General features: G+C 41.9%; 1 protein-coding gene across 1 annotated transcript in view; it reads left to right on the top strand.

Moving 5' to 3' along the window:
• The first annotated feature begins 278 nt into the window (after positions 1 to 278).
• The window catches only part of ANTXR2 (ANTXR cell adhesion molecule 2), a 145748-nt gene continuing 120603 nt past the window's right edge, over positions 279 to 25423 (top strand). The window contains exons 1-7 of the mRNA XM_080797136.1: positions 279 to 645; positions 1287 to 1358; positions 3456 to 3527; positions 16872 to 16953; positions 17423 to 17530; positions 17661 to 17729; positions 18548 to 18628. Of these exons, the coding sequence (XP_080653262.1) occupies positions 494 to 645; positions 1287 to 1358; positions 3456 to 3527; positions 16872 to 16953; positions 17423 to 17530; positions 17661 to 17729; positions 18548 to 18628 (636 nt within the window). The 5' untranslated portion in view covers positions 279 to 493. The remainder of the gene's footprint in view (positions 646 to 1286; positions 1359 to 3455; positions 3528 to 16871; positions 16954 to 17422; positions 17531 to 17660; positions 17730 to 18547; positions 18629 to 25423) is intronic.

Here is a 25423-nt window from a genome sequence, read left to right as displayed (position 1 = left end):
GGCCCGGCCCGACCCCTCCCGGCCCGGCCGAGCGGCCACTCTGCGCCGAGCCCGGGCCCGTTCGGCCTCCCGCACGCAGGGGAGCGGCCGGCGCCAGCGCGGAGCCCGGGGGCGCGTGTGCGGTGCGGGGCGACCGGGCCGGGCCGGGGGCGGGGGCCGCGCTCCAAGTTCGCGGGGCTCCGCGCGTCCCGGGCGGCCGCCGGGCGTCGGCGCTGCGGCCGGGGCGGGGGCTGCCCTCGGGCCCTCAGGGGCTGCGGCCGCGCTCGGAGCCCGGGGCCGCGCGCTTCAGGGCCGTCGTCGGGAGTTCCGGCGGCCGCGTCTCCCTTTGTCCTGCTGGGACCTCCCTCCGCGCCCGCCCCCCCGCGTCCGTCCGCCGGTCCCGCCGCCGCGGCCGCTCGCCGTCCCCCGCCCCGGGGCGCGTCCCCGCACTCCGGCCGCTCGCCGTCCCCCGCCGAGCCGGGACGAGGGCGCTGGGAGCGGGCGCGGCCGCAGGATGGTGGCGGGGCTGTCCCCGGCCCGCAGTCCCGGGAGCTGGCTGGTCCCCGGGCTGTGGCTGCTGCTGCTCGGCGGTGCTGGGGCGCCGGCGAGCGTCCCGGAGCAGCCGTCCTGCACGAGAGCCTTCGACCTCTACTTCGTGCTGGACAAGTGAGTGCTGGGGGCGCGGGGGTCCGGGGTCTTCGGCGGCGGCGGTGGAGGGGCCGTGGGGGGGACACGGAGCTGCTCCCCCCTGGGGAGGGGGCCGGGGCCCGACGGCGGGGCTCCGTGCGTCCCCGTGCGAGGGCCGAGAGCTCTCCCGTCTGTGCCGGCGGGGCGGGGGCTCTCGGGGGGTCGGGGGGCGCCGTGGGCCCGTCCTGGGGCCTCTGGGGAAGGGGCCGAGTGTCGGGGGTGGCCGTCTGCATCCCGCAGCCCGGACGGGCCTGCCCTCGGCCCCTCTGCCTTCGCCCCCTCGAGCTGGCTGCGGTTCGCGGGGTCCCATCCTGGTCCCGGCGCTACCCCCGAAGGCTGCAAAGCCCCAGGGTCGACAGACTCCAGGCGGTTTGCGTTTCCCGGGAAGGAAGGTTGTGCTTGTTTCGAGGAGGCGGGATCCTGCTCCGAGCGCTTGGGCAGGTGGTCCCCGAGGGCGGGGGGCTTCCCGGAAGCTCAGGCGCCGAGAGGACCCGGGGAGCCACCCCGAGTCCAGCGCCGGGACTGTAACTTTGCTTGAGGTACAGGCCCGGTTGCCCCCACGTACCTGTTTTGTTTTTGTGTTTTTGTTTGCTTCTGACCAGCTCAGTTTCCCTCCGCAGGTCTGGGAGTGTGGCCAATAATTGGATCGAAATTTACAACTTTGTGCAGCAGCTCACGGAGAGATTCGTGAGGTACCCCTGCTTCCCTTTCCTTTCGCAGGCCGGGAGGGGGAGGTGCAGGGAAGTAGCCCCAAGTGTAAGAGGCTCCCGTTTCCAGACCTTCTGCAGGGAAAGCCTCCCCTGAAATGTTGATTTTTAGGTGCCTCCAGGCCATAGCTACACGCGTGCGGTTGCCAGGGCGGCTCTTCAGTTGTTCAGGGTTATTTCGTGGGGATCCCAGAAACTTGGCTCAGGCCCTGGGGAGGCATCTTCAAATACTATTACACATGTCTTTTCCTTTCTGAATTTTCATCTGTTTTGAATTTCAGTTACACTTTCTCATAATTTATCACATTAAACAAATTTTATGCTAATAGTATCCATAATGTATTTTTCTTTCCACACAATTCTTAACATCGTAGAGGTCCTCATTAAAAAAAAAAAAAAGTGTTGGTAAACTTCAAATGAACATGTGTTAATAACCCACTACCAGAAAAGATGCTTGTGTGTGTTTAAAGAGAGGACTCGTGTTTACCCGATGTGTGGGTGTGTGGCTGGTTTAAAATTTAACTGTTCTATATATGCAATAAGCCTTACTAGGAGAGACTGGGTTTTCTCCTATAACAGGCATAACCGCTCTGAGGTGCAGTCTACTCTCTTATTTACGGATAACTAGGAATTAGTGGCATCTCTATTTAAAAATAACCCTGGAACACCAGGCTTTTGAGCCTTTTTTTTTTTCTCCTTCCTCTTCTTCTTCTTCTTCTTTTTTTTTTTTTAATGCAGTGAGCAAATGCAAGTTTATCAAGATAATGGAAAGGACACAAAAAGGAGCTGTATCATTAAATATTGCTTCTTTCAGTCTTGTTAGCCCAAATGTTTTCTGTAAAACAGGCTTGGATGATCAAAACATTTTGAAAGTCATGTTGTAAGTAACTTCAAACAATCTGTAGAGGCCTAGGCAATCCTTGCTTTCAGTTATTGGCAGCAGTAAACTTATCCCTATAAAAATGTATGCTTGTCCATGTTCAATCATCAGTCTCCTGCTTAAAAGCCAAGTATAACACTCTCATTTCTGGACAGGGTCTGAAGTAAAACTGTCTAGGAAAGAAAAATAAATAAGGCCCTATATCTTTAAATGTGAAAGGCAGTAGAGACGGTTTATAAATTTTCTGATTTAATCTGAGAGTGTGCAGAGAGTATCACATAGATTTTGATTGAAAGTAATGGATCATTTCAATACAACATTTTGAAAAAGCGGGGCTTTTATTTATTTGGTCTGGTTTGCAAGTTGCAATTCTATGCTACACAGTTCTCTGGCTCAAATTTAGTTGCTTAGTTACTAACTCATAATATGTTGTAGAAAGTGACTAAAGGCCGATTACTGGATGAGAATGTCTTTAAATATGGAAGAGCCTTTGAAATCATTCTGATCCTCAGTTTATAGATCTTGGTTTCCTGTCTTCAGTTGCAGAGCTTGGTCATAGTTGAGAGTGTCTTGGAGACAAGAACCGGTCTGTGAGATACATGCCTAAAGCTAACGAGATATAGCTAGCTGGGCCAGGGCTTGCCGGTTGGCAGTATGATGTTTGAGACTTGGACAATAGAAAAATGTCTGATCGAAACTGATTTGTGAGTCTCTTTCCCATTGTCCCTGATACTCGTTAAGTTTTCTTACTTCGGGATCACTTTTGTCTGAACTCATATCATAATTGTGGTAATTTAATCAAACTGACTGCTCTCTGGCCCTTAAATGTTGCTAATGACAACCGCTTAGAAGGGCCTGGCCTCTTTAAGGAGATGAGCTAGAACAGGGAAAATACTGAAGGGAAGAAGTATTTTCTTTGAAAAGATTTTACATCGGCCCAGAACGCATCTTTCTAGTTAGTCTCTTCCCTGAGCGGCCTTAGGGGTCGTGGAGGATGGTTTGAGTGCTGAGATGCAATGACTAATCCCAGGCTGGCTTCACAGTAATGTCAGGCAGAGTCAGTGTATCTATTTAGGAAGTCCCATTTAGAAGAAGCCTGGACCATCAGAGTCGGATTTTAACTGAGACTTCATAGCCATGTATCTGTATTATATCAATATTTCTTTAAAACTGTTTTAACTGCCTCTTTTCTTATTTTGCAGCCCTGAAATGAGATTATCCTTCATTGTGTTTTCTTCTCAAGCAACCATTATTTTGCCATTAACTGGAGACAGGTTAGTGCATTATCATTTCACTGTAGGCTTTTAGTAGAGACTAATCTTGAAGGAATGATTGATATTTCCAAGTGGTGATTCAGGCCTCCCAGTGGAGTCAAGCAAATGCACAGACAATTCGGCTCTGTTCACTAATAGAGGAGAAAGGAGGTGTGAGGAATAGAAAAGAGCAGATAATCTGAAAATCAATATCACTCTTGTGGGCTGTGGAATGTACAGTGAAACCCAGATACCTCCCTTAGTTGGGTACTCGCTACTTCCCAACTTTCCTCCTCTCTGGTACTATAAGTAGTTCTACATCTGTCTTGTTTAAATGTAATATATTAATCTACTAGGAATTTGCAGAACATCAGGGAGGAGAAAGATACAGATCTCTGGATAATTTACTAGATTCAGCAGATATCCCACATCTTTTGTCTTACTCTGAGATCCAAAGGAACTTGCTTTCTATTTTTTATTATATACATACTTAATTTATGTAATAAATTTACTATATATGTAATATAAAATATAACATATAAACTGTAAGTATATGTAAAAATACATATCTTATATACTTAAGTATATATAAATATATATAAATACAAATATAAAGATTATACCTATAAATGAAAAATATATATATTCTTGTGAAAGATGTGGTGTTTCCAAGTCACTGCTGTAGTTTTTCATATGACCATTTCTATGTCATCTGAAACCAGTGACAAGTTAGAAGTAGTCACTGACATGTTTTAAAGAATGGCTACTTTCCATTGGATCAGTTTTGCATAGTAGACTATGAGTTCCAGAGTGGGAAGGGAGATTTTCTTCTTCATTTTTGTATCTACTTTACTTAACACAAAGTATGAAAAGATAGTTTTTGCTCAGTTCTTGTTGAATGAATGGATGGGTTAGCATTCTTTTCAAATCATATTTCTCCAAACTGTTATTTTAATAAGGGAGGCTGGTGTACTTTGTTTTGCATAATATGTGGATTTCTGAAAAGCTATACTTGAATACAGCTTTTTTTTTAATAAATTAATTTTTTCTTTAAAAATGTCAAGAAAATAAGGGTGCCTGGGTGGCTCAGTGGGTTAAGGCCTCTGCCTTCAGTTTAGGTCATGATCTCAGGGTCCTGAGATCGAGCCCCGCATCGGGCTCTCTGCTCAGCGGGGAGCCTGCTCCCCCCCAACCCTCCGCCTGCCTCTCCGCCTACTTGTGATCTCTGTCAAATAAATAAATAAAATCTTAAAAAAAATGTCAAGAGGGGCGCCTGGGTGGCTCAGTGGGTTAAAGTCTCTGTCTTCGGCTCAGGTCATGATCCCAGGGTCCTGGGATCGAGCCCCGCATCGGGCTCTCTGCTTATCCGGGAGCCTGCTTCCTCCTCTCTCTCTCTCCGCCTGCCTCTCTGCCTACTTGTGATCTCTGTCTGTCAAATAAATAAATAAAATATTAAAAAAAAGTGTCAAGAAAATGTAATATTTATTTATGTATTTTGTTTCTTTCAACTTTTTACTTAAGCTCTGGTTAAGGAACCATAATATTTAAAGAAACTCAGGGAGAGAACTTACTTATACGTTGCAGAATTAATTTGGAAAATTATGTGTGTGTATATAGATATATATATACACACACATATATACACATTATGTGTGTATATATATGTGTGTGTATATATATCCATACATATGGATATATATATATAAACTTCTAATTTATTTGTGCTTTAAGTTTTGCTTTTTCTGGAGAAGAAATACCTCTGTAGATGGTGCGTCCCGCTCACGACCTCCGTCTTCTCGTTGACACTTTCCTTCCGTACTTTCTTGTGTACATCTCGGTGTCAGAACAACAGTAGTTCCTTATAACCCACATGCAATACCTTTGCTTCCAAGAAAAGAAATTTTTTTCATCACCCAGTTTAATTTTCAAAGATGCAGCTAGATCTCCTAATGGGGTCTATTCATTAGGAGAAGGAATGGACCGTTCAACATTTACTGAGCACAAATGTAGGGAAAAGCCCTCAGCATAACCCCAGACACAGAGCAGACGCAGTCGTCACCTGCTTGTGCTACCAGGTTCTCTGTAGGCACTTCCCATAGGGGTCCTCCAGCACTTGGAAGATGAGTGTAGTGATTAGCCAACCAAACTGGTATTGCTTAGAAACGCAGGGAAAGGGATTAAAGTGTTAATCTAATTTGGAGAGTCTTCCTTTATCATGGGGGGCCTCTCACAGAGCAGAGGACTGGGGTAAAGAGGCTTCTCTCGGAAGAGGTAGCAGATTGAGAGTTGCAGTTGAGAGTCACTGAACCAGTTTCCTAGTCAAATGGTCAAGGACAAGATAATTTAACCTCTTCATGCCTCAGTTTTGTCCATTTATGTAATGATGACAGTGAGGATGGTGACAATATCTGCGTCATACGACTGTTGTAGAATGAGGTCTGTGAATGTGGAGACCGCAGGACAGAGCCCGGTGCGTGTGTATTCAAGAGATGGAAGTTCTTGTTACCCTCCATTTCTACTACAATTATTATTATTATTATTTAATCTAGGGAATATGTAGTGTTTTCATGATTAGGGAGGAATGATGCTTACATAAAGGGATAATCGTCCTGCTTAAAAGGATTTATAATCTAGGAGGGATGTGAGTAATGCTACTTGAACTTATATACAGTTCACTCCTCTGACTCTTTGTAAATAATGATATATTCATTTTTAATGAATTGTACTATCTGTGGCATGCTGAATTAGTGTGGTGTGGCAGAAAGTACACTAAGAAGGCCTAGGTTAGAATTACAGCTGTGCCGCTTCCTGATTCAGAGACGTGGGGCCGATCATCTGCTCAGTGTGTCAGTTTTTATGTGTGCAAACTGCAGACAGAATTGGCCACGTTTTCTTTCTTTCTCTTTTAAATGTTGTTGATACTCTTCTTTGCTTTCTTAAGAGAGTTTTCGTTAAGATCAAAATAAGACAATGCAGGGAAAAGTACTTTGTATATCACAAACGGTTTCCATTAAAGGGTATTATTTTCTACTCCTAGTTGTTCTTTTACTAATTTTATTTTATTAAATCAGTAATTTCTCGAGTGTCTCTGTCCTGGGTATTTGGGTGGAGGGTCACTTTTCCTCCATTACGCGCTCTCAAGTGTGTAGAAACAGCTCCCATATTTAGATACAAAACCGAACAAATATTTCCACAACTATTGTGGATCTTTGTTTCAAAGCATAGACAATGGAATTCTACCTATAAACTTTCTTGATGTCCTAGATCACATCACACAGAGACCTGATAAAATGAGACACACAGCAGGTTCCAGAGTTTTGGTTCTATTGCTTATAATTCTTCATTCCTTCGGTTATTATGAGAAGTACTTCTTTCATGTTTCTCAAAGTGTTGCTAAGTGTTTTCGGTAGAGATGAAGAAGATTGGAAGGCACTGAGTCCTTATGACAGAGCAGTGTCTTACAGAATTTCAGCATGGCATTCAATACTCTGTAAGTACATGAATAGAATAATAAACTTGGCAAGATATGATCAGTTCTACATTTTATATACTCATAATACACAAACTTTACCCTTTTAAGTGTTTCAGTTTGAGACACTCTCTTCTCTTCTCTTGCCCCATGATTTTTGTCCTCTGTGTATCCGTTAGCTCATTCATCTGCTTATCTACTTACGTGCTTGCCCACCTTATACATGATGTATTGAGAATTATGGGCTCTGGGGGCAACACAAAGATGAGTAATCTAGTGTGTGTGAGAGTAAGGAGTGTGCAAATGCACTTAAATAGCTCACGGCTGGGGCGCCTGGGCAGCTCAGTTGGTTACGCCACTGCCTTCGGCTCAGGTTGTGATGCCGGAGTTCTGGAATCGAATCCTGCATCGGGCTCCCAGCTCCGCGGGCAGTCTGCTTCTCCCTCCCACCTTCTGCCCTCTCATGCTCTCTCTCTCTCTTTCTCTCTCTCTCTCTCAAATAAATAAATAAAATTTTTTAAAAAAATAAATAGCTCAGGGCTGCATTATAGGATCAGATAAGAGGAAAGTTCTGTGTTGATTCAATATGGACACATCTGGCCTTTCAATATTAGAGAACCTGAATCAAGAGTAATTTTAAAGGATATTTTTAGTTATTATGCTACATAATTGGGGATAGTGAATTATGCTCAGTTCTATTCAATATGATCTTAATGATGTGAAAGTGATTTAGTTGAAAACATTTAGTGAACAGTTATTATGTGCTAGGCAGTGTGCAAAATGCTTTCCATTCATTACCTCATTTAATCCTCATATTAATACACGTAATACTTACTATTATTATCTTAACTTTACAAATGAGGAAATGGAAGCTCAGAAAGGTAATGTAGCTTATCCAAGGACATACAGTTAATACATGGTGAGGGTATAATTAGCCACAATGGTCTTTTAAAGTATAAGGTAGCACATGCCCCTCTCGTGCTTACGACAGTTCTAACGGCTTGGAATGGAAAGCCCATGTCTCCCGGTGGCCTAAAAGCCCTACCTGATTGCCCTTACGCAACCCTCTCCTACCACATTGTGTGCCACCACAGTTTAGCCCACTAGGCTTTCCGTTCCTTGAACAGGCCAGGCTTGTTCCCACTTTATGAATTTTGCTCTTTCTCTGCCCAGGACTTCCCCGGGCCAGCTCATTCTTATTATCTAGGCATCATCCCAGGTGTCCCCTCCTCTGAGACCCTAAGCCCGGCCATCAAGTCTATAGGCGCTCTGGGCCTCCTCCTCAGAAATCTGTCACGATAGTCTATTTGTTTATCACTTTTTGAAATTATTCTGTTAATTTATTTTGATCTCCATTGCCCTAACGTAAATTGCGTGAGGGCAGAGGGTCTCCTTTGTCTTCTTTGTCTTGCTCATGTGTTCAGTACCAGAGCAGAGCCTGGCACATGGTAGATACTCAACAAATGCTTGCTGGGTGAATGGTTGAATTGGTCCGACTCTAGAACCTGGGTTATTAACTACTATAATATATTATAGTAGTTATTATTATTAACTATTATAATATATTTATAATATTATAATATATTTTCTCTCTCTGGGACATGATAAATGATGACTTAGATTTGCTAAGTTTCTTTCCTACTGTTGTAGGAAACATTTTCAACTCTCTTTTTAGAGTATTTGTTCCCAAATTGAAAAAGTCATATAATTGTTTGACCTGAGCACAATGATCAATTCCTTAAGAAAAAATATTCCTGCGGCAGACTTACAGGAAATTAAAGGGAGAAGTCATTTGATTAAGTTTAGAGAATATATACATTTCTGTAATTTGAAAAGATTTCTTCTTATTCCTTAAAATATGAATTAAAAATTTACTTGTGATAAAACAGCCCTTCATAGGAATTGGTAGCTTATAAATCGGTTCATTAATTTTACACAGAAACTTGGCAGTATCTGTAAAAGTTTAGAAGGTTCCTATCAGCCATTCTGCTTTTTAGGACTGTGTTCCACAATCCTAGCACCAGTGTGCAAAGATAGGTCTATGCAAAGTTGGACCCTGCAGTGTTGTTCTTAATAGTGAACATTGCATTCAGTCTAAATGTGTTTCGATTGGTGTAATTAAAAAAATATAGAATGGGATGCTGTGTAGTCATGAAAAGAAAAATCCATGTGTATTAACATGAAAATATATCTAAGATACATTAATTGAGAAAAGCAGGTGGCAGAACACTCTGTTAAGTATGATTTTGTTTTTCTAAAATAAAAACAAAATAGTCTTTAACTGTTTTTATGTTTTGTGTGTGTGTGTGTGGGTGGGTGGGTGGTCATAAATGCATGGAAGAAAGTCTGGAAGATACACAACAGACTGCTGACAATGATACTGTCTTAGTGAGAATCAAGGTGGGGAGAACCTTCATTTTTTAAATTTCCGTACACCGTGGCGATTCAGTTTTATTTCAACATTATTATTTGTAAAAAAACAAAAACAAAAAAAAACCCCAAATGCTCAAGTGAGAAAAAAATGTTACTGGCTTCTTTAGCCAGAGACAGCTGTCTTGAGGACAGAATGGAATTTGGGAGTTGGAAAGAGAGAGCATTCAGAAAGAACACATATCCAGTCGCTACCTTGGGGGATCCTGAAGGCTCCTTGTTAAAATGAAATCACCAGGAGTGGACCTTGAGTCAGGTAGACATGGAACCTACATACTAGTTGCGTGACCTTGGGCAAGTAATTTCACTTCTTGGTGGCCGGTTCTCTTGCCCGTTGGAAGGAGCTAATCGTTCCTACCATGTCACCATGTTAGGACAATTACGTGCTTGTGATGCATGGTGTGGGCCGGGGTCTCAGGCTGAGAAGGAGTTCGGAGGTTATCCGTGTACACCACCATCATTTCATCCCCGGGCGGCAGGATTCGAACCGTAGTTCAGAGAGGCCAGATGAATTTGCTCGAAGTGACACAGCTCAGTATTTGGGGCCGGGGTTCACGCCCGGTGCGACCCCGGAGCATGAGCGCTCACCACTGTCGTGCCTCGGACCGGCTTGCCATGTTCCCCCTTCTCTGCTTTTCATAATTAGTCAGACTTTGTCATAATTCAGAGGCGTGTTCTCTTACAAACCAGTGATGCGGTGAGAGGAAGTGAATGTAGTTTTTGTTGTTGTGAATTGTATTAGAGAAGTGGTTCCTCCTGGTTAGAAGAGTCGGCTTGGGCCACACATCGAGCGAATCCCGAGAGGTCCGGGCAAGGCAGCAGCTCAGATTCTCGTCGTGGATGTGCTAACGGTTACTTTCAGGGCAGCCCCGCATCTGCCTGATGGTCTGCAGCATGGACCGCGTGGTTACCCGTACCTGGGAGACGCACCTGGTGCACCCAGGTGGTCAGACGCGGAGGTCGGTTTCTCCTGACTCACCGAGCGGGGAAGCGGGGTAAAGCGTGCACCCAGGCGGCCGGTGTGGACTTCGGGTGTGACCCACGCGCCACGCTTCGGTAAGCGTAGACTACGCTGGAGAGAATTTTTTCACAAAACCCAGATTGTGCGGAGCGTTGTGTCAGCGGCTGTTTTTGAATCTAGGGCCGCTGCCTGGGATTCGCTGGTCTGGACTCTGGACCGCAGAGACATCGGCATGTGTTGGCCTCAGCGAGACGTGTTCTATGAGCAATAAGCAGGTTTTGATTCGTGACAACACACCGCGAAACTTAGTGGCTTACACGACAGCCGTTTTATTACCGTTCACAACTGTGTGGTGGATGGCGTGGCTGGGAGGTTCCTCTGCCCCATGTGATGTGACCTGATGCTGTCGTCTTAGAGGCTGGTTGTTATTCTGGAGCTCAGCTAGAGCTGTGTGGTGGAATGATGTGGTTCTCCTCCATGGGACCTCCTTATGTGGCACAGCTTCTCGCGGTATGATGACTGGGTTCCAAGACAGAGCATTCCAGCAGCAAGTATTACAAGATGAAGGACACAAAGTCCCCATTTTTTTAAGGCTTGAACTCAGATGGCCACGAGCATCACTCTGCCTTATCCTATGGCGAGGCAGTAGCGGGACGAGGCCAGATTCAAGTGGGGAGGACATAAATGCCGGCTCTTGATGGGACAATGGGCCTATAGGGAGTGGGAAGGAGTTGACAGAGGTTGTATTGGAGGTCACCTACTGTAGGTTCTGTGAAAAGTAATAACGAAACTCCAAGATGCATCTCTTTCAAAAGAGATGTAAACATGTCAGCTTAGAGAAAAAATATAACCCTTGTATATAACCAAAATAAAAAATTACACTGGTAGTTTGGGCTCTAGTTTTTAGATTCGAGTGTGACCTGTTATCCCTCTCAGTAAATTTTGAATGTGAAGTGTCCTTTACTTTTATAATTTTTTATTAACCTCTTCCTTTCTTTTATTCTTTTCCATAAATGAAAATAATTTGTTTATTAACAACATTAATACATCTCTTTTACTTTTATATTTTTAACATTACCATTATGTTCTTCTTGAATCATGTTAGCATAGATAGGCACATTTTACTTTACCTCCATGATTTTAAAAAGTATTATTAAATTTCAACTATCAAGGACTTACAAATTAACAAAAGGTCAGATACTTTCTAGTGCACTGTGGGGATGGAAGTTTTCTTAACTGGAAATGACTGCAAATTTTTAAAAATATCTTAAAAATTTCCGCTATGAAAGAAGTACATTTTGAGGTTGTTGGTATTCAACTCTTTATTCTTATTCAAGAGCGATAGTCCACACTTAATGGATGTGACTTGTTGTTTGTGTAATTTAATATAAAGTTTTAAAATGGTGTGTTTTGCGAGGAAGGAGTAAAGGGATCGCTCCCAAATGAGGCTTCTGAACTGACTAACAAAGCTGATAATTCGTCCTTGAGTTTCCTTCTATGGATAAAGAGACCAGAGTAGAGCAAAGGTATAAACAGTGGGTGTTGATAATTGACTCCTGCGTGCTGTGAGGTATACGAAGAGTTCTACATGGGATAGAACCTTTCATTTTGATTAAATTCTGCTATGTAAGTACTGTCATCACCCCCATTTTTCAGATGGGAGAAATGGAGGACCAGAGAGGCTACCTAACTTACCCAGAGTTGCAAAACTAGGAGGTGCAAGGGTTGAGAATTGAGGCCAAGGCCCGGTTACTAGACCTGGGTGCTGCAAGCCTGGGTGCAGAGTGACGAGGGTGGGCTGGTGGAAACCTCACTCGATCCCTCTCGCACGATGTGATAAGGGAATTATAGAATTATAACTCATATCTGTTAATATTACTATTAATAACTAATATTAATAACTAATACCATCTGATGGTGGTAGTGTACACTGATAACCTTTGTACCAAACACTTTATATGCGTTGCGATATGATAGGTTTTCCAGAAGAGCAACGTGGTGGTGGAAAGGAGAACCTGTGGGGAGGAGAGTTTGTTCTGGGTCCTGCACACTCTCTTTCTCTTGTCTCTCTTCTGCTACCCCGCTCTGTCCAGGCACCTGCTACCTTCTGAATGCTCAAAGCTTCCAAGTCACATTATGTTATAAACATCATAGTGGGCACCCCCAAAATATCTGTAAAATGAATGAATGAAATCCCAGCTGGGCAGGCATTATTATTTACATTTTATGGAGATGGAAACTGAGACAGTAAACGGCTGGTGGGTGCGGTTTATTAGTTGTAGAACCAGACGTTCAGCTCACCTCGGATTTGCTCCAGTCTGCAGGTCTTCCTCCCTCATTGCACAAGCCCACCTGACTTCTTCCCAGGACCTTCTCCACCAGAGTTGCATGTAACACCTTTCCCTCCTCCTTCTTTCTGGTTTCTTCTTCTTCTTCTTTTTAAGATTTTATCTATGTATTTGACAGAGAGAGATCACAAGTAGGCAGAGAGAGAGGGGAAGCAGGCGCCCTGCTGAGCAGGGAGCCCGATTCCGGGGCTCGATCCCAGGACCCTGAGATCATGACCTGAGCCAAAGGTAGAGGCTTAACCCACTGAGCCACGCAGGTGCGCCTTCTTTCTGGTTTCTGTATCAAACTGTTCCAACTCTCAATTTGCTGAGGGAGTGCTCCTTGGAATCGAGGAGAAAGTAACCTGGTCAACAAAACCCTACGAACATGGGAAATGACTGATACCAGCTGAACAGCAGTAGTACCTACAACTAACTCAGTACCTGTAACTTACTCAGTACTTCTTATGTCCTCACAATGGCCCCGTGGGGGAGATATTTTCATCCCTGTTTTACAGATGAAGAAACAAGATAGGGCTTGGAATTAATCTAAGGTCTCTCTGGCTATAAGCTGTACCGTTTGAGAAACTGTGTTTTATAGTTAAAAAAAAATTATCCTAGCTACCCCCAAACCCTTTCAGTGGAAGACTGACTGGCAAAATACTTAAGGAAAAGAGCGTTCCAATAACATGGAAAGGTTTTTAAATTAGATCAGAGGTGGGCGCCTGGGTTGCTTGGCTGGTGGAGCGTCTGCTTTGGCTCCCGTCATGATCCCGGAGTCCCAGGACCGAGGCCTCTGGCCGGCTCCCTGGTGAGCGGGGGAGTCTGCTTCTCCCTCTGACCCTCCCCCGTCTCGTGCTCTGTCTCTCTCTCTTTCACTATCTCTCAGATAAATAAAATATGTGTAAAAAATAGAAGATTCGATCAGAGGTTCTTATTTCTGGGTAAACATTAGAATACTCTGGGGAATTAAAAAAAAAAAAACTGAATGTATTACAGACCACAAGTAAATTAGAATCTCTTTAGTTAGAGCCCAGGAGGGATTTTTTTTTTTTTTTTTTTTAACGCCCTTTGGTGATCCCAGTGACAGGCACGGTGTAGCACGAAGATGTAGATAAGATGTAGAGCTGTGTGCGGCCGGCTGGGAGCCCTGCTCTTTCCCACCATGCAGACTCAGTGCTCAGCTGTGGGAGGCCCTGAGCAGGTGCACGTACATTGAGTGAAATCTAGAAAGAGTTTTGAAATCTGGAAAGTTAAGAGGTTGTCCCTTGGAAAGTTCAAGTACTGTACAAATGTATTGTATAAACATAATATCCTTAGTCACAAGCAGAAGGTACTTAAAAAAAATAGTGCCTTAATTATGTTAGTTGGGCAAGTCAGAATTCTCTGCCAATAATTTTATTATGTCACTCTTTACAATATATATTTATTTGAGTTATGACATGGACACCTTCCAAAATCCGGAGTGTTCTATGGATGGAGAAAAGCCATTGATGTGTCCCCGTGTGCGGTGGTGCGGTTGCTGTGTTTCCTTCCCTTCTCCTCTTGTCTGTCCTGTCCTTTCCCTTCCCTTTTATCTCTTCCTTCTCCTACTCAGCAGAGAAATTGGAGAGATACTGACAGAATGGAATGTGTTAGTTCATGGATTAAAAAAAATAAGTCAGTGTGTTTTTGCCTCTCTCTCTCCCTTTCTCTCTGTATCTCCAATCAATATAATTACGATGTAAAAAAGAGTTGATTATAGATTGTAGCCCACTGGTTCTCAACAAAAAAATCAGAGGTTTAATATCCCATTAAATTTGTTTCAATTCTGCCTCTTTCCAAAGGGTATCGGAAGCTGCAGCGAACATCACAACATTGCAGAAAGATAATAACATAAAAAAAGAGAAGTTAAAATTTTGGAAAAGAGGATGTAGCAATATGATAACCATAGGAACTTAGCAGAATTCTGTGAATGAGTAAGAAATTTACTGTGGGCTTCCCAACAGTTAGGGCAAGAAACAGTTGACATAGTTGTAGTTAGCAGAAAGGAGGAAGTGTGTAGTGATTACTCAGGGATGACGAGAACCTTCTGCCACGGACCTTAGAGGGGATGTTATGTGTTATGATAGCAGCACCCTTGACTACAGCTTCACAACAAATACCAAAGTGGTTTCAGTATCACAATTCCTGTAGCTGGAGACATAACGTGAAAACCAAACTTGGTGAGGTTGATCTAAGATGTTGTTGAATTTGAGCTTTATAATGTGCATTTTTTCCTTTGTTTTTATCATCCCCCACTTTTTTCTTTTTTTTAGAGCTTTCTTAGAGTTGCAGTTTAGATGAATCAGTTCTCTTTTTAACCTACAACATCATTTTGCTTCCCCCACTCCCCAATTAGCTGTTTGCTAACAGACAAATTTAGAACTTATTTTCAGTTGCTTGGCATCTTTCGAAGGCCTGAGATCTGCCTTGTCTTGTTTTGGCTTTTGTTTTGCCCTGTTTTGCCCTAAAATGACACTGGTTGGTGGAGGCTGACAGACTGTAGTTCCACTGAAAGGGGAGAAGACCAGGGCTCATGTGTGTTGGTGTTAGTGACTGTTGGCAAGAACACTTTGCCTCCAACGACCATGTAATGATGGAATTCCGTGCTACTTAGAATATTATGGTGTCAGGTATGGTTATGGGTAGAAAAGCCAGGGGTACTCTTCTTCTTCCAGTGAAATAAGCTAGCTGAGTCCTGCCTTCCAGAAAAATTCTGAATTCCATGCAGGGCAAGTTCTTGTAGCCTCGAGTCCTCTGCTGGTGTTGTCTGGTTCTTAGAAGTAATGAAAGGGTGAGGTGAATCTGAACTGAATGGAGAAGGCGTTTTTTACCATGTTACCGTGCAAAATCTGTTTACGTAAACTTGAATTTCAGTTGTCTTTTTCATTTCCCTTTTGGCAGCAAACATTGATGCTTGGGGACACACTGCCACTCATTTTTTGGAGATACCAAATACTTGGTTTTGTCTGCATACAGACAGAATCAGTTTCAAGTTGTGTCTGTAGCTACTAAACCTAATTTTTTAGTTAAAACAAGCTTAAAAAGTAAGTAATTTACTCCATCATCTGTGAAATTTCGAATCTTTTCCTATGGTAGATTGAAAAATTTATTGAACACTACTTGTAAAAGGCATAGTAATTAGTAAGTGAGAGTAGGAGGATACATTATAAATGGTAGACCTAGTGATCGTCTACTGTAAACTTCCAGTCTAGTTGAGAAGTGAAAACATTACATTAAGTTAAATTAAATTAGTTACATTATTTTAAAGTAGAAAGTTTTTGAGAGACAAAGTTATTTATTGTGTAGTAGAAGTTGATGGTGGATATGTTTGGGGTACCTTAAGAAAAGAGTATAATGAAGTTAAAGATAGGTACACAGTAGGCTGATTTTAAACCAACTATTAAGGAGATGCTGCGAGTGTGACTAGATTCTGAGACACACGACTCTGGGAAACAGAAACTGTGAATTTCTATAAGTAAGGATTAAGTAATGTGCATCAGAAATTTACAGATAACAAAGAAATTTCCAGCTTGTAGGGAAGTGGGTAAGTGTTTCAGAAATGCTTTTTCACTTAAGCTGACCTATACAATCCTCGTTTGTTTTATTTTTTTTTATTATTTTTTTTAAAGATTTTATTTATTTATTTGACAGAGAGAGAGATAGAGAGCACAAGCAGGCAGAGAGGCAGGCAGAGGCAGAGAGAGAAGCAGGCTCCCCACTGAGCAAGGAGCCTGATGCGGGGCTCGATCCCAGGACCCTGAGATCATGACCTGAGCCGAAGGCAGCGGCTTAACCCACTGAGCCACCCAGGCGCCCCAGTCCTCATTTGTTTTAGATGAAGGAAAATGTTTTACTCCTTAGCATTTAGTCAAACAAATATGATAGAAGTTACCTGTACTCAGCTCAAAAATGCCTAGAATAGACCTAGATTTTTCAAGGTATTTCACATTGCCAGTACTTTTATTTTTTGTAGTTAAAATATGAATGCTATTAAATACTTATTAAATAGCAAAAAGTGTGAGAAGTTATGTCCTCAAAGTCCATGTTCTTTCCTCTTACTGAAGAAATCTTAATTGTAATATTGCCATGTTTTTGGATAAGTGCTTATTGTGATCTTTGCTCATTTTTCTTTTGTTTAATTTTATATTTTTCAGAAGCAAAATCAGTAAAGGCTTGGAGGATTTAAAAGATGTTAGACCAGTAGGAGAGACATACATTCACGAAGGACTAAAGCTAGTAAGTTCTTCACATTTCTAAGTATGGGAGAGAATGTTTTCTTATTCTGTAATGCAATAAACTCTAACTTTCTGGTCAAACTCTAAGACCTCATTACATGTTTATCTTTAAAAAATTAAAAAAAATTTTTTTTAAATGCATTTAGTTCTAAGGGTGAGACTGATTGACTGTGGTGGTAAGAAAAATTTGGATGGCATTTTGCTTTTTAAGGAATTTTTCATTTTCTGTGTGGTTATTTTCAGACTAGTCAATCAAGGCTTAAAATGTATATCCTTTAGACCCAATACTAACTACTCTATAATGTAAATCTATGCATATTTCAAATAAAATAGTTAACACAGAATACCCTGTTTTAAAAGCCAGTCTGTAATATTTTGCTTTTGTCAGACTCATAAATTCAGCTTGATGGAACATGCTGGTTAAAAGTTAAGATTAAATTGTTAGTTGGATAATTATTCTTCATTTTCAGGCAAATGAACAAATTCAGAAAGCAGGAGGCTTAAAAACCTCCAGTATCATAATTGCGCTGACAGATGGAAAGTTGGATGGTCTGGTGCCATCATACGCAGAGAAAGAGGTGAGTATTGAAGTGAAACTGTACTTCCAACCCCAGTGTGCTTTGCTCTGTGTCTCTGTGTTTACAGCCGGATGTTTGAGTAATACTGACCGCCCTGCGCTGGTCTCTCTCTCTTTCTCTCTCTCTCTAGGCAAAGATATCCAGGTCATTTGGGGCTAGAGTTTACTGTGTTGGTGTTCTTGACTTTGAACAAGCTCAGGTGAGTGCAGCAGATCTGCAGACTTCAATCTAAACGACGTGACTGTCTTCAGGGGAGTTCATCAGACTCTTTTCACCAGTGGCTTTCTGTGACCCTAATTGGTTGCTAACCATTTTCTATAGAGTGATTTTGAATTCTGCATCCATAATGTCTGATTTTGATAGGTTTCATTACTAGAAATGAAACTCTAAAGTTTCTTGAATATTCATTTGGTTTAAAGGAACTAATATTACAGAACACACATTTGGATTAAAATATTACGAATACTCCTTCTTGAACTCAACTGACAAGATTATTATGACAGTCGTATTTAGGTGTTTTAGTTTGATTGAAAACTTGACTCTTAGGAGTGCAGGCACTTGGGAAATCTGTTTAGAGGAAATCTTTAATATTTTCATTCCCAAACCCCGACTTTTTCATTAAGTTTTGAAGGTTTATATGTGTGTGTGTGTGTGTGTGTGTGTGTGTGTGTGTATTCCCCCCCCCCCCCCCCCCCCCGCTCCCCAGATGATTTTACATTTAAATTTTTGGTTAAACATGACTAAGATTCCTGTGTCTCTTGACATTTACAGCTAGTAGAGCTGTGCACTCTTTTGAGATTCAAACTTGAGACCAGTGTAAAGGGCCTGTGGCAGATTCATTTCATTGTGATACATTTGCAGTAACACTAGTGCATCTCCTTCAGCCCTGACAGGCTGCCCTGGTGAATTAATCCTGTAGTATAATTTTTCAAATGAACATAACTGAAACGTAATGAAGTGTATAAAACGTATATGTCTCAACTACCTGTTAATTAAATGTTCCTGCTTTTTCTAAAGCTGGAAAGAATTGCTGATTCCAATGATCAAGTTTTCCCTGTGAAAGGTGGATTTCAAGCCCTTAAAGGAATAATTAATTCTGTGAGTATTTTTCTGGGAGTAAGAAAGGCTTATGACCTTAGGTACATTTTACAACGTGAGAAGTAATCGTCGTATCCGTTCGGGTGGTCGTTGTCTTGAAGAAAGAGATTAAGAAGGACATTTGTTTGGTATAGAGAACATGGCGGCATTAACCCTAAAGATGTGGATTTTGTTTGTGTTCGTTGTTGGTATGAAGGCTTGTAGGTTGAACTCTGAGCCTGGGTGTGAGATTTCAAGTTGAAGATCTTCATGAACAGTCTTAGACCCTCGTGCCCTTTGAGCATGGAGTTCCTCACCGTCTTCATCTCTAGCAAGCTTTATAGGCTTTGTAGAAGAAGTGTAAAATAAAAATCTGGGCTGGAATGTGTGATACGTGTCCCTCCTCCAAAACATGGTGTTTCTTAGCTCTCAGGCGGGCCCCGTGCAGCGACGGCTGAGTATCTGAGCTGCCGTTGTTGGTTCCATTCTAAGGATTCCTAGTTTCACTGGAGCTCGTCGTATTTCTGTTTGGAATCCAGCGGCCCAGTCTCTGATGATTGTGAGTCAGGACCCCCTAAAGAGGGGAGGGGAGGCGGGATGATGACATGCAAAGCAAAGCTCCTTGGCTTGCACAGCTCAGGTTTCTGTCTCCTTTTACTGCCTTTTGCTAGAAGCACTAGGAAGCACTAGTGCTAGAAGCACTAGTTGCTATTAACTATTTATGATATTTTGGTAAACACCATCCTAAAACGGAAGTGAATGATATATATTCGCTAAGCCAGAGCTTTTCCTCTCATCTTTAGGTATTTACTGAAGGAAAAAAACAAAAACAAAAACAAAAACAGTAAGTCTCAGGGTCTTTGGACGTTTGGTTCTGGCGTTTAAAATTTCTCTTGAAAGAGCATGTTTTTCAGAAACCAAGGGAGAGCGATTGCTTTTGTTTTTAAGTAGCCTGTAGGTTTTTTCCCCCCTAATTCATGGAACTTTTCAAAGAAGAAAATATGATTTGATTTGATTGCATATCAGTACATCTAGTGGACAGGCTGAATGTAAATGCAGGATAGATTTTATTATTTTAGGAGTTTAATTATGTCTAGTCTTTAGAAAAAATTTAGAAATTTAGAAAAAATTTAATTATGTCTAGTATTTAGAAAAAATTGCAGATAAGAAATGGAAATACTTGGATTCATATTCATGTGGATTTATATTTGAATTCAAGGTAAATACTGTGTAACTGTGATTTGTTTTAAAATACTGGAAAGTGGGTGGACAGTGCAAAAGAGAGCATAATTTGATCCTGTAAATAAACAAATCTGTGGATTGCATTTTAAACTTTTAAATAGGATTTCATCGTGCTGGGGAATTTGTGGTTATTTTTATAATTATAGTGGGAAGGAGAGAAGACCTCGCTGGGTTATTCCCTTTGGAATTTTTTTTTTCCCCCTTCTGTGTAAAAGGTTCAATTCAAAACCCTCGGTGGTTAATTGGTTTTTGAAACTCTGTGGGCTGTGACTGCGTATTTCTCCTTCAAGGAATTAGTAGTTGACTACCAGAAGAGATAAAGTTGTTTTGCTACATTTATTTGTTAAGTTTCATCTATTTTATTTGTATTAGGGAAACTTTAGATGGAATTTCTAACTACAGCCTTTCTGGCCTGATGCTCTCGATGGACTTCAGCTTGAGTACGTTATGTTGAAGACTTGGCAGGCAATTCAAGAGATTTGTGTCGTTTCAGCCACACGTTGCATGCAGAGCCTCTTGCGTTTCATTTGCTGGGGCCTGTAGTGTGGTGTTCATTTTCATTCAGTTAAACTTCAGCTATTTGGTCAAAACAAGGAGGAGTGAATTATCCTTGGGGAAGCTAGCCTCTGGGGGACCGGGGCAGCAGTCACATGGCAGAGCTGAATGGAGTCTGTACAACCAAAGTTGATCCCAGTCATGGTTGAGATTTTTATCGACGAGAGGATCGTGGGATTTTGGCTCGCTTGCTTGAAGTTTAAGGCAATTCAAGCACTTTATGTCTTTCCAAGGCAGGGATTGCTGCATCTCTGGTAATATACAAAAGCTATAATTCTGCCTGGAATTTGAATTGCACTTTATACTTACAAAGTACCATCTTATTTTCAAAAATTATATTTGACATTTAAAACAAATATACTGCATCTATTTCAGGGTAAGGGCAGAGAGAAGAGACTATCCTTTTATTCTTTATGATTTACCAGACTAGTGGATAAAATTGTACTGTGGAATGGATTTATGCAAAGCTAAGCAAATGTAAAGAATCAGAAAATTCAAGAAAAATCCAGATGTCTGGTACTTTGAAGGCAAGATATTAGGTAAATTGGGAGATGATTTTTTTTTTTTTTTTTTTGCTGGTAGTTATTCATATACATCAGGCCTTATTGTCAATTAATTAATTTCTTTGAGAAATTTAATTAATTTAAAATTAATTTGATTTAAAAATTTAATTAATTTTAAATTCATTGAGAAAAAAATGTGAACTGATTTTCATATTTTCTTTGTCTTCCGTCTCTTGCCCATCCAAATCCAGCGACCTAAATGGTCTGGTCCCCTTGCTGTAAGTCACATTTTGTTAAGGCCTGGTTTGTTCAGAATCAGCTTCTTAATCGGCAAAGACAGGAGTTTCCTTTTGGAGCCTTCTTTCATTGTAGTTAAAAAATAGAAAAGAAAAGAAACACTGTAGTGGTCCTTTCTCTTATAACTTCAGAAGTGAGTAATGGGAGAGCAGTTTGCATATTAACAATTTAATATCTTCTCTAAAACCTATTAGATTCAGAAAATCATTTGCATGTTTTATTTTGATTTAGAATGAAATAGATCATTTCAATATTTTTAGATTTCTCTCCAGGCAAACATGATATCTAATAGTTTTCGGAATATTGGTTTCATCGCCAGTCTTAATTAGCAATGTGAAAGTTTAAAATTCGTTATTAGCTCAAGTAGATGCTGGCGAAAACGTTCCTCTTTCACACCTCCCTTCCCCGCATCATGTGAGGTACCCTTTCAGCCACTCATTTATTGAGCTCTAACCTTGCTTAGGGTACTGTGTTAAGCTCGGAAGAGGGACACGAACAAGACAATTCTCTGTTCTAAAGGGGCTTGAAAATAATGATGACTTGAGGCCTGGAATATGGTAGCCCCTGCAAGAATTACAGAATGTGGGGATAAGGACAAGGTGGGAAAGTTCATTGGGTCACTCCGGCTGAGAGAGAGGAATCCTGTCTTGCAGTTTGCATTAAGATGCCAATATGGCATCCATAGTCTCTCATGGGTCTATGGACTCCAGGAAACAAACGGAGGGTTTTTGGGGGGCGGTGGTGGTGGAGGGATGCGTTAGCCCGGTGATGGGTATTAAGGAGGGCACGGATTGCATGGAGCCCTGGGTATTACATGAAAACAATGAATCTTGGAACACTACCTCGGAAACTAATGATGTACTGTATGCTGACTAACATAACGATGAAAAAAAATTTTTTTTAAATGCCAAAATGGCTAGAGTAAAGTTGACGGAAGGATGGGATACGTTTGGATATATGAAGTCCTGGGAGACTTTTGGTGGTGGAGTTTGAACTGTGCTCTGACAACTGGAGTAAATTAGAAGCAAGGAATCCAGAACTTCAGAAGGAGCCTGGGCTGAGGGGCCGGAGCACGGGAGGGAGTGTGGCCTGGCCCGGGTTACGGAGGAATGATGAGGGACAAATGTTGACAGGCAGGCTGGATCCAGGTTATGGAAAATCTCAAATGTTTGAGTGGGGAATTGGCACTTATTCCGCGAGTAATTGGAGAATGATGGAAGAGCAGCTTACGGATGAGGTTTGTGAGCCAGCGAGAAAGTTTAGGAAGAATATCCTCGGTAATGTGTAGGATAATTTGGAAGACAGAAAGGTGTGTAATAAGTCTCTTGCAAGAGTTCCAGGTGGAAGGAAACCTGATAGAGTAAAGCCAGTATGAAATTGGGAATAGAGTTAAGACCTGAGTGTGAGTTCCAACCTGGCCACTGCCTAGCTGTGTGATGTTTTGTACTTTCTATCATGCAATGTCTCTGGTTTTAGAATTCTCGTCAAGTCAAACAGGAACAATTCTATTTCCCTGGGTTGTTTTGTGAATTAAATGAGATAATGATTGAGAATGGTCTGACTCAGAAGGGTGGGACTTGCAAACATTTGGTAGGAAGCTAGGAGGGTCAGGAAGTTGGGACCTTGTAGGATGGGGTTACTGAGGTTTCTGTAGGGCAGTCCATGGAGAGAGATGGCTGGAATTCTAAATAATCAATGGCTTAGGACTGAAAGGACATGGCCTTGATAGGTCAGAGGATCAGATCTACCAAGTGGGTCGTAACTACAAGGACTTCTAGATGGTGTAGCCAACCAGAAAATCAAATAGTTGGCCCTGCCCTGGTTCCAAATCCTCAGACTTTGGGGCTAGGGCCCAGCCAGCAACTGGGAAAGGAGAGTCCCATGACAAAAACTGTGTAGGATTTCTGGAGTCCACATTTAGAAGAGAGCTCCAGTTCTTGTTGGGGAACCCCTAGAGCTGGTTAGTGATTCAGAATGGAAACCCAGTTGTTCGGGGGAAACAGCATCTCCAGTGGACCATAGTTCCTTAGGGCATATTTTAGGTACTGAGATTCTAGGTCTGTCCCAGTTAAACTAGGTCAAGGACCATAAGGAACACATGGCCTGGTCAGAATCCCGTCAGGAACAGGGAGGGGCAGGACCTCCGGGGATACAGCTTTTCTCTTGCTGAGCCGGCTCGGACGGCTCTGGAAAATATTAGTGGCTGCTGTTATTATCGTGATGGCAGTGGAACTGGAAACAAGAAGGTGAATTCGGGAGACCTTAAGAAGTTCCTAGAACCTGAGAGGTCACTAGACACAGGTTGAAAAGGACGGAAAGGGAGTCAGATGTGACCGGGACATTTTACCGCCGACAACTCTGAATAAGGGGAAGCAGGCTGTGTTTGCAGAGGGGCCCGGAATGCTGGAGGACCTGGTGGGACCGGGCAGCAGGGCAGAGAGAGAAGCTGAACTGGACCTGGGGAGCCCCACGGGGCACGTCCCTAAGGGATGGGGCGATCCAGGGAAATGTACAAGTCAGAAAACTTCCCCTCTTGTGTTTTCTCCCCTCCCGTTGCCCACAAACCCAAGGGTATAATTCTTCTCTTTTCCACTTTAGATTATCTTTAATATCTTAGAATGTTAAACAGTTATTTTTGGTTTCTTGGAAAGGTGGTTGCAAGACTTTTCTTTGAAAACGAAGTTTTATTTGAACCAGTCAGACTGACATGTGAGTGCCACGTGGTTCATCGTTTCATTAGGTGGTCTTCAAAATGAAACAGAACCACAGACTGGTGCATAACATGGAAAGAATAAAAATAAAAATACTCCGTGAAAAACCTCCCTCCCTCTTTTTTTCCCCCTAAAAACAAGACCTTGGTATGTTATACTCTTTGCAATTATTTCCACAATTGTTTTTTGATAGAGTACCTCAGAACGTATTAAGCAGGGGAGACGAATCCGTTGTGAAACTGGTTATAAATAACCCTGATCCAGAAGAATTAAGAACACTATATCCTAGGTGATGGCAGCTAATGCCCGCGTTCCTACGTTCCTAATGGGGATGTAGAGGAGCGGAAACATAAATAGGAAGGGAATGATCACTCCTACGTGAAGGAAATTTAAATCAGACTGAAATAGGTGATTCATAAAGAGAAAAAAGTGCAACGTGTATTTCAAAAAATAACTTCATCCATAGTGCCGAAAAGGTACGCTTCAGCTGAACTTTGCACCGAATTGTTTGTATCAGTAATGTCTGTTGTTCTTGAAACGTTTCTAAGAAAGGTGTCTACATTATGTTTTCATGAAACGAGAAGACACTGCAAAATCATTTTCTTTACACGCAAATAATTTTCATGGAGAGGTGCCTAATGAACAATCTGATAAGACCTCAGTTTTAAGTGATTTTAGCAGGTTCTGCTACGAATGTTGACTGCTTAGTTGTGGAAATCTTTATTTATAAAATCATGGTTTGATAAAAAAAAAAAAATCTGAAGTCTGAGCTAACGATAAAGATATCGTCATAGGAAAAAAACCCAAACTGGTAGGCCTTACTTGAAATTGGAAATCAGTTTCTAGGACTCTTTAAAAAAAGACTGGCTATAATATGAGGCTCACTATAAATCAGCTTCTTCTGGGCTTCTGTTTATCCAAGGATCATTAGTACTGAATGTAGATGAAGTGTCTGATTATAACGTTGTTCACATCAGTGGTAGGAAGGTTGGGGCTGTAGTCCTCCTCCCTTTTTTGCCTAGTGTCTCATATAGCTTTAGGTAAGTAGTAATTGCTTAATTCATAAATATCAATGAGTGAATAAATAAAATTTGCTTTTTGAAAATATTTTCATGTTTTTATAATATGGTTATGGTGTATTTAAGCATTTAAAAAAAACTTTTTTTTATGAGATTTTATTTATTTATTTGACAGAAATCACGTAGGCAGAGAAGCAGGCAGAGAGAAAGGGAAGCAGGCTCCCCGCTGAGCAGAGAACCCGATGCGGGGCTCGATCCCAGGACCCCGGGATCATGACCTGAGCCAAAGGCAGAGGCTTTAACCCACTGAGCCGCCCAGGCGCCACCCCCCCCCTTTTTTTTTTTTTTTTTTTTGCCAGAGAATACTTTACTTTGAATTGACTTATGATTCCATATAACCTTGATTTCATCTTCTTATTTATATTCTTCTGTACTGTGACTGAGGGCTTCAAAAACCAAGTTCATACTAGCTTAAGAGGAAAAAAAAAA

The sequence above is a fragment of the Martes martes genome, assembly GCF_963455335.1.
Source record: "Martes martes genome assembly, chromosome: 2".
Taxonomy (NCBI): domain Eukaryota; kingdom Metazoa; phylum Chordata; class Mammalia; order Carnivora; family Mustelidae; genus Martes; species Martes martes.
The sequence above is the reverse complement of the archived record's forward strand: the minus strand, read 5'-3'. Positions and strand labels throughout refer to the sequence as shown.